Genomic DNA, 16253 nt, shown 5'->3' with positions numbered 1-16253 from the left:
AAGAAAACTTGAGGGACCAAGTTCAATCTAAGAAGGGGGGAATGTCACAGATGAAATCCGACTAAACAAAACGATAGGATAGCGAAATTCCAAGCGCCTTAGCATGAGTGACTACCGGGGTAGCATCCGGTCACTCTACCCGTTCTCAGAAATATATGATCGAAGCCTTTTCCCACTCCCACGAATAAAAGAATTTAAATACTCCCCCTAAAATCATCCAAGTCAGTCTTGAACAGTCACGCCTAGAGCTCGGAAGTGTATTGTAAACCAGAAAAAAATAAAGTTCCTTTCTTTCTTAAGTTTCTTTCTATTTTACGTGACAACCACCATGGCATTCAACGTGTTAATATAAACATACATTTTATTATTGTTTTTTACAGTCTACAGCATATTACTTAATTTGTTATATTATTTGTTATTAAATAGGTTTTGGAGTTTGATATTTATTGATTCACACAGATTCAGCTTTTACGTTCTGTATTTCACCACCATGTACAGCCATATAAACACACCAGATACACTCAGATGATTAACACGTGGCGGACGCCAAAACAAAAGAGCGTCGTTAGAAGTCGTACCAACTTTGCATGTAGGAACTAGTAATCACACCAACCTAATATTTTCTTCAACATTATTATAGTAATAGTTGTTTATACTAATGAAAAAATGTACACAGTAAAGTTGTAATATTACATCAATTTTGTTTTAATTTGCCTATACCAGAACACGAGTGGTCTGAATTGACACCGTGCGAATCGCGGTTGCTACGTTCAATAGGAATGTTATGTTACTATGACAGAGATATGTATATGTATATGTATATGAATGTGCATCTCTCAAACGGCGAAATTGGATTTGGAAACAATTTCTCTTTGCTAATTTAAAGATAACCGAATATAGTTCGCAAATATAAAATGGTTTAAGCATAATGTTACTGGGGACACTATTTTAGCTCCGCGTTGTTTTCTCCATTTCCAAATTTATATGCTTTTGCTTAGTTATAGATTTCGAAAGTATTACACTGTCTGTTTTTGTACTGCAGCTGCATTTATTGGGACTCTACTAACGCTTTAATTTCAGCAGCGACGGAAGAGAAAGTTTCTTCAGTTGCCTCTCGCAAAGCGCGTGTTACATATTCCTCCGTAACGTTCTCGTATGCCTCTTTGGCTGTAACATACATAAAGAGAAATGATAATTATTTATCCTGGTTTAAAGTTACAAAGAGATATTCCAATTAATAACCAATATTCAATTAATAAACATGTCTAATCATCTATTTGCACATTAATAACAAAAGCGTCAAAAATAAACAAATACGGCGCTTTATTTTTTCATGCGATAATTATGTAATTAATGATATAGACAGTTTGCTATTTCGTCATACTGAATATTAAAAAAGTTAAACAATACTTTTACAGATAATTACAAACCTTCGTATTTCTAATGGGGATAAAATGTATCGATATCATCATACGTTATAACCCAATTATTCTCTCAAAAACTAGTATAAAAGTTCCATCGTAATCTACAGAACGTTTACGTTTCAAAGAAAAATGTAAAGTAAGTGATTATTGTCTGACTGTTTATTAACGCACATTAAAACCATAAATGTGGCGAATCAAATTTTTCAGCAATCAAATAACAGCAAATTATTCTTCCACTTGTGAAATATACCGCTGTGCAGTAATAACTAACTATAACTACTACATTCACTTACTATGTAAATTAAGAACTAATATTACATCATGTTTTTTGACATTGATCTTGACAGTGATCTGTTGATTTCGTGATTTCCTGTTCTTCCACGTGACAACGGCAGCAAATATCACGATGTTGACTTAAATATCGGAGAGATCTCTACAAAAATTAATAAGTCCACTGCATCTATTTACAATTCCCTGGAAATGCCTAAGAAGTACGGTAAAAACCACAATACTGGTGACAATACTAAATTAACAAGAGAAGATCGTTTACGAATATTCAAAGAAATTGTTATTGGGAATAAAAGAGCCAGCGAAGTGACAAGAATTTTGGACTTTCCGGTGATCGCACAACGTGCCTAAAAAATATTGTGGCAAAATAGAAGATTAAAGTAGACCAAAAAATCATTGAAACCACCTTTTGAGCAGGAGCATAAAAGAGTAAGAATGGAATTCGTTCAAAATCACATGTCATAGCGTGAGAAGTGAAAAGATATTACATTTTCTGATGAAAAAAAATTTAATTTAGTCAGTCCAGGCAGATTTAAACATTATTGACACTCTTTGGTTAAATTTCGGTGAAGGAAGTTTGATGGTGTGGATTACATTCAGTTATTTCCAAAAAGCACCAATTTGTATGATCTCTATAAGAATAAATTCAGAACAATACATAGAGTTAGTAGATGATTGTTTGATTACGATCCTTTAAGAAAGTCACGAAGAAAATGTTATCTTTCAACATTCGACAAAAGGATTGGAGACTAAAGTGGTATTCACGCTGCCCGGACTTCCAAAAACTTAGTCGGAATGCTATCAAGAGCCGTATATAAGAGAGGCAAACAATATAATAATGTTACTATACTACAATATTTCAAAAATTAATTTGTAATATGGACTATCGAATATTGGAAATGATTAAGCGTACTAGTGGAAGTACATGTCATTAATATCATAATTTTTATGTTCTTTGTAATAATTTGGTACATTGTACTTTACACATTACGTATTGCATATGCGTTATTTTGTTTTTATTCTTTTTGTCCTGGTTTGCGGTATATAATAGGTAAGAAAATGACAGCGTAGGACAATGATTGTAGCGCTTTTCCGATGATTTCATATGTAGTTCCTTAATATTTTCATTAAAAAACGACACTACAAAAAATGTTTCCTACATCTGGCTCATCTCTCCAAATCACTTGAATTTCGTGAAAGTAATTCTCATATCATCGCAGATCGAGAAAATATTTACGTGGCCTGTTTTAGGTGAAGCACCTTGTATATTGGGAATTACATCAGAAATATTGTTTAATAACCGTTTAGGCCTAGCTCGTTTTCAGAAAGTCTGGTGAGTGGCTAAAATAAAACCGCTTTTGAAGAAGAATAAGGATCAATCGGACCCAGTTAGTTATAGGTCCGTATCACTTTTTCCTAATATTAGCAAAATTTTTGAAAAAATCGTAAACAGAAATGTTATCAATTTTTGTCATAATAATGGTCTTATGTCAAACAAATAGTGAGAATTTCGCAACCACAACTCCTAAGAGGTCACCACCACTTCTAAGAAAACTCTACATTTGGTCTAACATAACTGAAAATAACACCCAGCCTCGAGATTAGCTCCGATCATACACCCATAATAATTACATACAGAAACAAACCAATACTTTACAACAATCCAGAGACACTACGCAACAAAACCACCAAATGGCAAACTTTTAAAGAAATAATCGAGAGCAAAACCAAATGCAACATCCCATTGAAAACACCCGAACACATCGAACAGGCAGTAACAGCACTCACAGAAACTATCCAAGAAGCAGCATGGACGACTACTATATCTGAACCAACCAACAGACAAACGAAAATAATTCCACCAGACATACTTGAACAATTTAGAGAAAAAAGAAAAGCAAAAGCAAAATGGCAAAAACATAGAACACGAGAAAACAAAATACACCTAGACAGACTTGCAAAGGAAATAAAAAAACAAAATAAAAGTGCACAACAATAACGAATTCACAAAATTCATAGAGTCACTCTCTGCACACGAGAACTCCAACTACTCCCTGTGGGAAGTTACGAAAAAAATAAAGAAACCAACAAAACTAGTCCCACTAATCAGAAAAGCAGACAACACATGGGCAAAAAGCAGCGAAGATCAAGCTGAAGAATTTTCCATCCACCTTTACAACACATTTACACCACATAATATCAACAAAAGCAACCATAATAGTCATACGGACGAGGATGCGCAAACCACTAGTACCTCAACTGACAAACACTACACCATACCCAAAACAATAGCACAAAAAATTAGAAACATAATCGAGAAAACAAAAAATAATAAAGCACCAGGAATCGACCTAATCAATGGCAAAATCTTGAAAAACCGTCCGCCAAAAGCGATAAGACAAATTACAATAATAGTTAACGTAATACTAAGAACACAATGCTTTCCTAAAATTTGCAAACTGGCACAGATCATAGTGTTACCTAAACCAGGCAAAGACCCACATCAAACTACATCATACAGACCAATATCACTACTTCCTGTATTTTCTAAAATACTAGAGAAAATAATATACGATCGCATAAAACCAATAATAGAGAAGGAAAAATTAATACCGGATCACCAATTCGGATTCAGAAACAAATACTCCACTATAGAGCAAATGCACAGACTGGTCAACGAAATAATACTAGCACTAGAAAACAAGCAATACTGTACAGCCGTCTTTATGGACATAGAGAAAGCATTCGACAAAATAAACCACAATAGCCTTCTACAAACAATCAGGAAACAATTCCCGGAGCAAATATACCAATTAATAAAATCTTACTTAGGTAGCAGAACCTTCGTAATAAAAATCAAGGACTCCGAAGTACTCCGAAGTCAAAGACATCAAGGCAGGGGTTACGCAAGGAAGCGTTTTAGGACCAATACTATACACGCTATACACGGCCAACATATCAACAACTACCAATAGCAAAATACTGACATTTGCGGACGACACAGCCGTACTAGTCAGGCACACTAACCCAGAAACAGCAGTCAAATTACTACAAGAACATATCACAAAAATAGAAAAGTGGCTGCAAGTTAAACAAATTAAAGCAAACCCCGAAAAATGCAACCACGTTACATTCACACTGCGAAAACAGATACCACCAAACATTATACTGAACGGCACGCACATAATACAAACAAGGCAAATCAAATTGCTAGGACTCCACCTAGAAACACAACTCGCATGAAAACAGCATACTAAATCAATAACAGACAGAATACAGATAACAAGGATACAAATGCATTGGCTAACAAGTCGAAAATCGAAATTAAGCATGGAAAATAAATTAAAAATATACAAAACGATCATAAAACCAATCTGGACGTACGGAATACCACTATGGGGAGACAGCAGCAATGAGCCATATAAACAAAATAGAGACAGTTCAAGCTAAAATTCTTAGAACAATAGTAAACACCCCATTGTACCTTAGAAACGAAGATATATAGAAGGACCTGGGAATACCAACGGTCATAGAGGAAATTAGCAGACACGCAGGAAAATATAAAGAAAGAATAGGAACACACCCAAACCGGCTAGCTGTGGAAACAATCAACACCTCAAACATGGATAGAAGACTTAAAAGGAAACACCCAACAGACCTCACAAAGGACACAACCTAACCAACACGAAATGGTATCCCACTGGGGGCAGCCACCCACATGATAATCTAACAGCTAAAAAACTCTACCAAATGTCCAAACTGGACAAATTGTGAATGTAAACAATTAAATAAAAAAAAAAGAAAAGAAAAAAAAATTTGGTCTTTTTAGTTTTCTCAAGCACTGAAGCTGAGATGTAGTTGTTGTCCGTGATACTTGTAGCGCTGGCTGTAGATGTGGCTGCTGAGGTACTGCTATTTTTCTTCTAATTTAGATGCGTGGAAGAAAAATAGGACACGGGCGCTGGGATTCGAACCCGGGTCCCGAACTTTCGTAACCTAAGGCGCTAACCACTGCCCTACCGTGGTCCGGTTGTAGTTACTGTCGAGTGACGGTATTTGTTGTCGAGTGCCGCCACAAAGCCATAGACAAAAGACTGCGACGAAGTCAGACCATAAACAGTATACAGGCGACGTTGGCTTCGGGATTTTTAGTTATTGGGTAACACAGCTAGCGTGCGGATTTGGACCAACTAAAATTGTATTCTTACTTATAATTACACTTCTGCATTAAAATATATTTCTACCTTACAATTCATCCACGAGTTTCTCTGTTTATACATCAAATAACCTCAACAATAATAAACATTTTTTACAGCCCATCGATACTAACGCGCAATACGCTGCCATGGACACACAGCTATGAATTGAGTTCATTGTACCGATCATTTTTTGCGAATATATCGGAAACTAAGCGAGACCGTCGATTACGTATGTAGGAAAAATCGGAGGTGAAGTAGCTTTTTTGCAGTTTGACAATTCAGTCTTTTCTTTGAGGTATATTATAATTTACGACCGACCTATTTCAATATTGCCAAGTGAATGTTTCAAGTGAAATTTCCATAGGAAATGAATTTCTACCACATTTTCGAGATTTTCTACAACTGCGGAACATCAGCGTGTGAGCAGCACGTTTCCTCTGACAGCGGTCTCCTGTAATGGTTGCAGATCCTGCAACTGGATCCGCATACAGGTAGCTGTGGTCACAACGGAATAACTATAGCGCGTTGTTTGAACGTACCTCAACTTTGTGCTTATGAAAACCGCACCTGGTAAGGCTTCGCGCCAGGTACAGATACGTGAAGAAAATAATAACGTATTTGCTATCGTAATCTAAAATCTCCGAAAAGTTTTCTATCTTATTCGGGATACCATTTTGTTAATTTATTTTCATCTCGACACAAGTTATACATTAACTTAGGTATCATTTTTAAAAAATTATAGATTGTGGCTACTAAGTATAAAATATAATATGAATGAACAATAATTTTTTATGAATATACTAGGAAACTGATAAGAATATGATTAGGAATATATACGTATATATACTAACAATTACTCACATTTTATTGACAAGTGTCCAAAAAGTTCGCAAGCTGCCAGATTAAACGCATGAATATCTTTTGCACCTTGAGTAGATTTTCTGGCCCAAATATAAATTCTTACGTCTCTGTACTCCTCTTTATTTTCTTTAATATTTGATTTACCTCTCGTAATATATATATTGTGTGCTATTTGTTTATTTTGCAAATAGTCTATTATCAAAAATGCCCAATTAACAAAGTCATCCATATTCTGGACATTGGAATACTTTATACAAAATCCTTTTGCTGGGTAGTTTCTTAATATTTGTATAGGCCCTGCATGTTCTTCAAGATCCTGAAAAATAGTACTAGTGTAGATAATAATGTTATACAATAACAAATATCAGTGTTAACGAAATTATATTGAAAAGAAAATTACAAAAGTTGCAATAAATAAGCAAAGAATTTAGCCTTTTATCCATCAGTAACATATGATAATTGTTATTTAAATTTTCCGGCATCTATTTCAAGAAGGTTTAATATCTGATAGACATTACAATTAGTTAGACTAACACGTGACGTTATATATCAATAACGTAACGATATATCAATTGTTAATCATCTTCACCATTAAAATGTAATTAAGAAAAGTGAAAGATAAAATGATTGTTTTATATTGTTCTCGTTAATGATATTAATTAGATTAAGTTGCATTTTTCTGTTAATACTCTCCACATATGTCAAAAAATATACTGGATGAGTAATAAAAATGATTGTAGTAAGAAAGTTTAAAAGAAGATTGTAACGAAACAAATTATGAAATAGTATTGTTAAAATTATTACAATTGAAAATCAGTTTACTCTCTGAGAGACTTTCCTAATTACATGTTAGCATGTTTCTATACATCCAAAATAAATACTTGAGCAGATGTCTATCTTCTTCTACACCATTTACAATAGGAGGTGCAGCTACAAATTTCTTTTACTTGGGATGATAAATTTAGTCCCACAAATAATTTTTATATCATTAATAACCATATATTTATTACATATTTTCTATTTTTCACAGAGAATGCTGCAAATAGCGAGTCAGAAGCTTTTAAACAATTTATATATGTCGGGTTATCATTAGAATTTAAGGCGCGTAACGATTCTTCGTTTGAATTAGCCATTGTTTTACGAAACAGAAATTATATTTACGCGAATATACAAGATTTTACAAAATATTATGAATAATGAGTTTAATGAATGATAAGATTAACAAACGATAAGTTTAACTAATGATTAGATTAAAGAATAATAAGTTAAACGAATAATAAGAGGAACGAATAATAAGAGGAACGAATAATATGTCTTACGAATAATGAATTTAACGAATAATGAGATTGATATGTTTTACGAATAATGAATTTAATTTACGCTATTAACAATGTTCTGGAGTTCAAACGAATCCACGGTCAACGGGATAACTCTTTACTATGCGTAGAATAATTTTAAACACAAAAATACGATTGCTGAGACACTCGGTAAATTGCTCGATGTATCACTTTCCAAGGCGATCACACGAATGAATATCTGATGAAAATCTTTTTCGCTATACAACTGCATTTGTTTGTTATATGCTCGCTGGAGGCATCGAGAAGGTTCCAATCGACGTTGCTAGGCAGTTTCTGTCAAAAGTTTGTTGTATACTCTTTGGAAGCATCGAGAAAGATCCAAGCGCCGTTGCTAGGCAGTTTCTGTCTGGAGTTTGATTCGTAACACAACGTGTGTCCCATTATATCGACATCTCCAAAGTACAATTCTATGTGATTTCTAGGGAGAACAATACAACCGATCCACACCTTGATCAGGCAAAACGTTTATCCCGTGACCGTGGCTACGTTCGGCGACCAGTTGTCACCTCGAACCCACTTTCGCTATCACAAATATCAAACAATTACAAATGACAATTGCTTAATTACAGCTATGATAAAATCTAGGCTAAAGCATTAGAAGACTTTCTCAAAATTGCAAAGGGAAGGCTCCGGTTTTCCTTTCATCTCCGACATATATATTCAGGGGCTCAGCTCCCTTATCGCGATAGTTAAACAAACGTAGTAAAGCTGTTGTCAAACTTTAACTAAAGTCTTATTTAAACCAAAGTCTTCCATTGCTGAAGAATCATGATATTACTTCAACATCTCTTGTATTTTCTCTCCTGGTATAACCAGCAACCACGAAGAAGTCAGCCGATTTCCGTTTTCAAAATATTGGAACCAAACTTCCAGAATTTCAAGTCTACCAATAATATTTCAGCGACGCGGAAGACTGGCGAAAGTAACAATTTGACTTTAAATTACGCAAAAGCTATTATATTTGCAACAAAATCTTTCATACCACAAACTTACATAGCTACATGACATTATCGAGTGACAACAATTTCGCTTTATGAGAAGTAATATCCAAGCTATTAACCCCTTAACCTACGATTTACGTTCGAGAATTTTGGACCGAAAACGTAAACAAGCTATTATATATTACATTATATATTATATTTGGCCCGATCATCATACATCATACCACTGCCCGTTTACATTTGACCCGATTATCGTACTACGGGCTATGCCCGCAGTTGTAGGTTAAGGGGTTAATAAAAAGATGGAAATCGAAGAGAATGTTACAATCGTCCTATACCCCGCGGCGTACTTTTTATTTGCTTTGCTGAAATTATACGAATTATTGTATACAAGGCAATAATACTCCTTATTTTCTTCATTATTACGTTATTCATTTGTATTCTTCCTCTTGATGTTTTTGATGCGAAGTCTCAAATAACTGGCGATCAGTCAGGTTGCAACTGATCGCTTGATATCACAAACCGTGAACGATATTAACGCTCAAGGTGGAGGTAAATTAAAGATACCGAGTAGTAGTACGTTTAGTTGATTTATTTGCACTCTGTACATGAAGAGAAGCTAGCAAGTTAAGATGCAGAGTAATGTTGTGTTTAGTTGATTTATTTCCAGTGTTTAGTATACACGGAAAGAGTCACTAGCAAGTTAAGATGTTGACCGATTGAAGATTGGAAAATTATCATCCTTCGGTGATGATGGTGCTGTCGCTGAGGAAAATTAGTGATAGTTGTATCTAATTTGTATTAGTGATAGTTGTTTGACAATTTGTTTTTAACCTCATCGATTTTCCTTTAACTTTTCCCCACATATCAATAAGTCATCTACGAATAGAACTAAGTATACATCATTGATCTCATACTTTACATAGAGATACGAATCACTCTCGCTTCTTTGAAATTCTAATTTTTTCATATAATCGTCGAAACACTCATACCAAGCTCTTGAACTTTCACGCAATCCATATAATGCCTTTGATAACTTAGATACTTCCCCGCTTTTGTCGTCGTAACCCATAGATTGTTTTACAAGTATTTCCGACTTTACAGCTCCGTTTAGGAATGCTGTCTCTACATCCATTTGCATAATTATTGAACCATATTGACAGCAATAAAATAATAGTAATTTCAACGCCTGCATTTTTTTTACTGGAGAGTATAAATCTTCCTGTACTTATTTTTGTTGGAAGCCTCGAACAACTAGTCTCGCTCTCTGACGATTATCAGATTTATTCGTATATGTCCATTTCAAATATAATATTTTCTTGTGTTTTAGTTTCTCTACTAATTGTCAAGTTTTATCTTTAATTAAACAATTCATTTCTCGATCCATTGCTTCTTTCTGTGAATCTCTGCCATCTCACTTAAAGTCTCTTCATGGATTTTAGGACTATCTGCGCTAATTACATTCACGTAAATGAGATATGAGCTCGTTTGGCCGTATCTTTGAGGTTTCTTTCTTTCCCGTTCTGACTGTCTCAAATCATTTCCTTTATCATCAAGTTTCCCTTCTGATTTGTTACTTAAGTTCCTGTCCTTTTTTGTTTTAACTTTTTCCGCAGAGGTCTCCGTCCGCGTGTTACCCTCGCTCCGAACCGAACCGATAACCCAACTTTATTTATATAATCAAGAAACAATTATAAACTTCACTTTTTGATTTCAATGTATGGATCTATGCGCCTTTACTGTAGTGGTCTATAAATGTCAAAAAATATTTTGATCCATCATATCCGGTATTAGTGTGAGACCCATTTAATCCTTTCGCCACTGGAGGTTTCTCCGGCGAGGCGCTCCCGCTGAACGAGCCGCCGTGCCAAAACTGTTGAAATGTTATTGTTATTTCCTTGTATATAATGACTTAAAAGTTGGTGAATTAATTCCAGGTGAAATTTTGCCATTGATATTTGTTTGTCAGTTTTTAATTCATATAAACAATAAGAGTTCCAAACACACATATCTATTAAATGATAAAAATATTTTTATACAACTTCATACTTTTTCGCTCTGAATGAATGGTGTTTATAACCATGTTTGCTTTGTCCACAGTTCCCATCAACCGACTATAATCGACAATACGCTCTGCTTTTTTAATCATTTCTTGCGTGCGATAATGACGTTTCGTGTGAACAAATTTTTCATTGTGGAAAGAACGCAACATATACACTTCCCTCTTGTCACACCATTTCATTGCTAATAAAAGACTTGAGGAGCGGAAACTCGCTTCACCCATTTTTAATTTTTTCTGGGTAATTGGGGTGCCCTTTCGCCTTTCCTTTACAGTTCTATAGGTATTAGTTCCATTTTTATATAAAAAGATAAAAAGTGCTGGGCTTCTGTACCAATTATCCAGATAATTTGCCTAAATAAGGTTTCAATAGTTACACGACTATAGTCTTTGATTCGCAGATAATTTCATTTTCGCTGCTTACAGTACTCAATGATCCACTATAAATAATAAGACCCTGTACATACCCAGATTGGGTATCACATAAAATAAAAAATTTTATCCCAAATCTGTTTTTTTTTAGAGGGAATGTATTGTTTAAACGATAACCTTCCTGTACAAAGGAGTAAATCCTCATCAAGGTACAAGTTTTCGAAAGGGTAAAATGCCTTCTGAAAACTTTGTCTGGGCGTATCGCAAATTTGCCGTATTTTATTGCTGTATTCATAACTCCTCCAAAAATTTTGCTCTTGAACAATTCATCGTTAGACCAATATTCACAATATGACACTTTTTTATTTCGTGGCATTAATAATTTGATGGCGAGAAAGCAACAAATTTCTGGAAGAGAAGTGTTTCGGGAATTTATCGCATTAGCATCCTGATCAATTCTGCTCCGATAATCGTTTGTCGTGCCAACAATGAAATTTATAAAATTTTCAGAAGAGAACAATTGAAAAAAATCTAAAACTGGTGCCGAATAACTAATTGATATTTTTATTCCCGAATGCTCACAATTAAATTTATGAATATTTGGCCGGAATAATTCGTTAGTCCATGTAATTTCTCTGGTATCTTTTCCAGATTCAGTTGAAGTGTTTGAGGTATTTCGTCCGCGAGAAAGAAATGAGGCAAAACAAAATACTAACGCTACATGTCCAGAGTAAGATACTTGATGTGTACTAACTTCAATCACTCGTCGTATGTACAGTACACGGCATTTTACAAAGAGCAATTATTTCGCCCATAGTACGTCAGTGACATTTTATGCAGAGCGACTGTAGTCGCCCGTAGCAGCGAAAGGGTTAAATCGGTATGTACCAATTCTAAAATTTCGTGTGCTTTACTGCGGTTATTTTGGAAAGGCAAAATGTGCATTTTATTCTGGATGCAGGTTCCACATTTCAATTCTATTCTGTTCACAATTTTCTGGCATTCCCTCAACTAAGTTTTTCTTACATGTCGTATTTAAATAATTAAAACTATTACATGTCCCAAGATTCTGTGAAATTTATCTTTTAGTGTCATCTTTTACATTTTTTGCATGAGACTCTTGCCTTTCAATATAACTATTTATTTTGTATAAACCATGTTCTTTGAATGCAATTCCTATCAAGTTATTGTATTTGTTATAAATTTTTGACGTATTTCTTACTGAAGTAATCTTATTTTCACCCATTACTCTCGCATAGCTAATTAAGTATTTGTCTATTTCTTCTAAGTAAAATACATTGTCTATTGTGATTTTAATTTTCATTTTGTTTACTACAAACTTTTGCTCCTTTTAAAATTCGTCCGTCTCCAATTTCCACATTTTTTATTCTGCTACGGCTGATATGCACGTCCTTGTCACTGCGCTCCACTACTGGTTCCATCTTTCCACGTGTTTGCGCAAATTCTTACTATGTAACCGTATTTTCCACAGCCACGGCACTTTATGTCCTATTTTTCAACGTTAAATACACTCGACCTTTTCTTGTCACTTTCAATCTGCCCTCGCGTTTCCCACATAGTAATTTTATTTTTTAGAAATTTACAAATGCGATCACTTTTTTCAATAAGTCGATTAAATCACCGATATAACTCAATGGGTCTCGTAGCGTTTTCCGCATGTAGTCTAGCTTTTCACGCTCACTTACATTTGCACCAGCACTTTTTAACTCGTTAATCGTTTTTTCAAACTCCGTGAAAAATGAATTTGAATCTTCAAAGCCTCTCAATTTCTTTCTGTCGAGTCTATTTCTTATGTAAATCTGCAATGCTGTTGTTTCCTTCAAATACATTTCATCAAATTTTCTCATTATTCTTAAAGCAGGGTCACCAACAAATTCCAATTGTTCATTTGTTATACTACAATAGATGGAGTTCATCGCTTTTAGGTTCAATAGGCTCGCGTATCTGTGTCCACTTTCTCTCGTATAGTCAGTTTATCACACTTTTTCCATTTTAAACACAATAACATCTTTTCTTCCATATCTTGTAATCACGTCCGTCGAATATTTGAAGTTTGATTTCATCGTCCTTTCACATCTTGATTCGTTTTGTATTTTCACCCCTTTTTCTCTTTTTTCATAAATAATTTTCTATAATACCCAGATTTCTTTTATTTGTTCTGCCAATAGCCTTTTTATCTTTTCAGGACTTATTTTCAAGCTTTTTAAATCAAGTTCTATGTATTCATTCCCGATTACACGTAGTTCCATAACCTTAAATTCCGGCAACCAGGAACTTTTGTTACCATGTTGAGAATGGTGAATCTTAGTCGACGAAATAAATGTATAGGAACACACAAATTACACGTAGAAGTGATATTAAAATAGTTTGATATTTATTTAATATGTGATTTACAAGATATTCGTAGATAAACATTGCACGCATCTCAGCATTCTTATTTGTCGTACCATCCTTTTTACCGCCATGCGTACGAAACAGTTGCATTCTTCTGTTTTACAAGACGCTGCGCACGCACATACCCCACACTACTCATACTCATATGTGTGTAACTGCGTCCAGAGTGTTATAACAGAGAGTCGATGAGGAATCTGGCTCTTTCTCTGTTTCTTCGTTACAATACGATTGACGATAATCTTCCGGTAGTGATGCAGTTGACTCTAGATCGTTTTTTCTGTTTTCTTCGTTGTTTGGTTTACTTGAGGTGGGACCTTTCCTTGGTTGGTAAATAGAAAATTTTGGGAGCAGCAAATCTCGGCTGCGTGTCCGATTCGTTAATACTTGAAACATTTATTTTCATGCGGTCACCTGATGGTTGGTTAGATGACTGAGTAAAAGTTCGTGGTCGTGGATCGGTAGTATTTCGTTTCGATACTGGCGTAGTGTTGTCAGATTAGCTCTTTGGGCGGTTGGTAACACGGTTTACTTCTCGTAACCATTGTCCTCTGTCGACTAGTAGTCGTTGGGCGAGGTTCAGGTTCCTCAGATCGCTGGCTATTACCATCTGTGCTATTTCGTATCGTAAATTAGCAAATATGTCTTAAGTGTTTCGCATTCTTCAATATCCATAGCTACGCGTCGTTCAGTTGACGTGAGGTTTTCGTTTTGAACTGCTTAATTTAATTCATTGAGCTGTTGTCGGAACCTGGAGTTGAAAGATTATACGCTTTCTGCTGCTCCTTGTTTTAAATTTTTCAATTTGTTCCAGCAATTACTAATAGCGGTTAGCAATATATTTCTATATTGACCTACCTTGGTTAGACTTTTTGAGGCGTTCTTAACAATTGATGAACTGAATAATCCGGGATGATAACTTCTTGATTGATATTCCAGCGGAAAAACATAATTCACTTCATCTTTTTTTTGGTTTTCTTATAGATTCTACACATTCTATTCTTCCACCTTTTGTGTTTTCGTTTATGGTGATACGGAGAATAATCTTCAACGGCATGACGTAGAGAAAATCGATTTGTAATAACGTAAATCCTTAGAGTAAATCAGACGATCGATTCTGGAAAATCAATAATCGATTTCCCAAGTCCTGAATTACCATTCTTCTCTCCTGATCTAATCTATTCATCAGAATGACTGCCAATAAAACAAAGCAAAAGTAAAAATGTCAGTAGGCGTGTTACGTCGCGTAACACTCTACCTAGCCCAGGCCACACACCGCGGGCAAGATGGCAACCAGATGTCTTCGGATACTCACTGCGTACCCTCAATAGTCTCAAGTACCTTCCATAAATCTCAGGAATTTCCTAGTCGAGGTCCTTCAAACCAAACAAACGTCTGTTTCCGAAGCATTTCTAAAGACCATTGTCTACCACGGCTTGACAAGGGAAAGTTAGTTTTTCTCACGCATGATGCAACTTTCCTCCCACGAACCACTTTCTCTCGAGGGCGGTTAAGACCCTTCGTTTAACCAATTAACAACGAAGCCTATTTCCCTCACTCTCTTAACTAAAATCATCACCAACAAATCCGATGGTCCCGTGCGCTAGACACACCCATCCTTAGCTTTCCTCCGACACAGCATCGTCTCCCAAGGGAGTACTGATTTTACATCCTTCGAACGGTCAACATCCTTCGACCGGGTATACACACCCGTAGATCAGTCACTCACTCATCTCGTACATACGCACCAGCGTAACTGCCATCGTTATAAGTTGTTGGAATAAACGGTGAAATATAACTTACTATACTGTGTCATACTCATTCAACCACCTCTGTTATCTTAACCGAAACAGGGAAACGACTACTTCGCGGCGTCGATTAACCGAATCGTAGCGAGAATTTACGCCTCTCGCTGACGCGTTTTCCTCGCGACCGCGTCTCTCCGCGAACGATCGTAACAAGGCGAGTAATTTGAATTCTATAGAATTTACATATACATTTTAATATATATGTCGGGTTTACATTAGAATTAGGGTTAAGGGCGTGAAACGAATCTTCGTTTGGGTTACACGTTGTCGTTATGCAATAGAGAAGACATTGACTAGTGCAAATACGATTATTATAGAACCGGACAAGTAACCGCGGTAATTAGGTACTCGAGAAACTAATGACAATGATCCTAGGCTCAATAACGAATCCGCGGTCGACGGGATGATAGATGAACGTACTCACAAAATCTAAGTCGGACGCGTAATACTCACTGGTCGCAAAGAGCTACTCCTTTCATCAATGAGATCGCGAGCGAGAATGTCTTTCCCGTCCCGATGATGTCACAGAGG

At 35.5% G+C, this 16253-nt stretch overlaps 1 protein-coding gene across 4 annotated transcripts in view; it reads right to left on the bottom strand.

Annotated features, from left to right (window-relative positions):
* Nucleotides 1–460: 460 nt before the first annotated feature.
* The window catches only part of LOC117214893 (GDP-D-glucose phosphorylase 1-like), a 28290-nt gene continuing 12497 nt past the window's right edge, over nt 461–16253 (bottom strand). For all 4 annotated transcript variants that reach the window (XM_033461263.1, XM_033461265.1, XM_033461262.1 and 1 more), the window contains exons 5-6: nt 6773–7088; nt 461–1167 (exon numbers count right to left, since the gene is read on the bottom strand). In XM_033461263.1, coding sequence (XP_033317154.1) covers nt 1049–1167; nt 6773–7088 — 435 coding nt within the window. In that variant the 3' untranslated portion in view covers nt 461–1048. The remainder of the gene's footprint in view (nt 1168–6772; nt 7089–16253) is intronic.

Source organism: Bombus bifarius, unplaced genomic scaffold (assembly GCF_011952205.1).
Source record: "Bombus bifarius isolate JDL3187 unplaced genomic scaffold, Bbif_JDL3187 scf7180000009253, whole genome shotgun sequence".
NCBI classification, from domain to species: Eukaryota; Metazoa; Arthropoda; class Insecta; order Hymenoptera; family Apidae; genus Bombus; species Bombus bifarius.
This window is presented reverse-complemented; position numbering and strand designations above follow the sequence as displayed.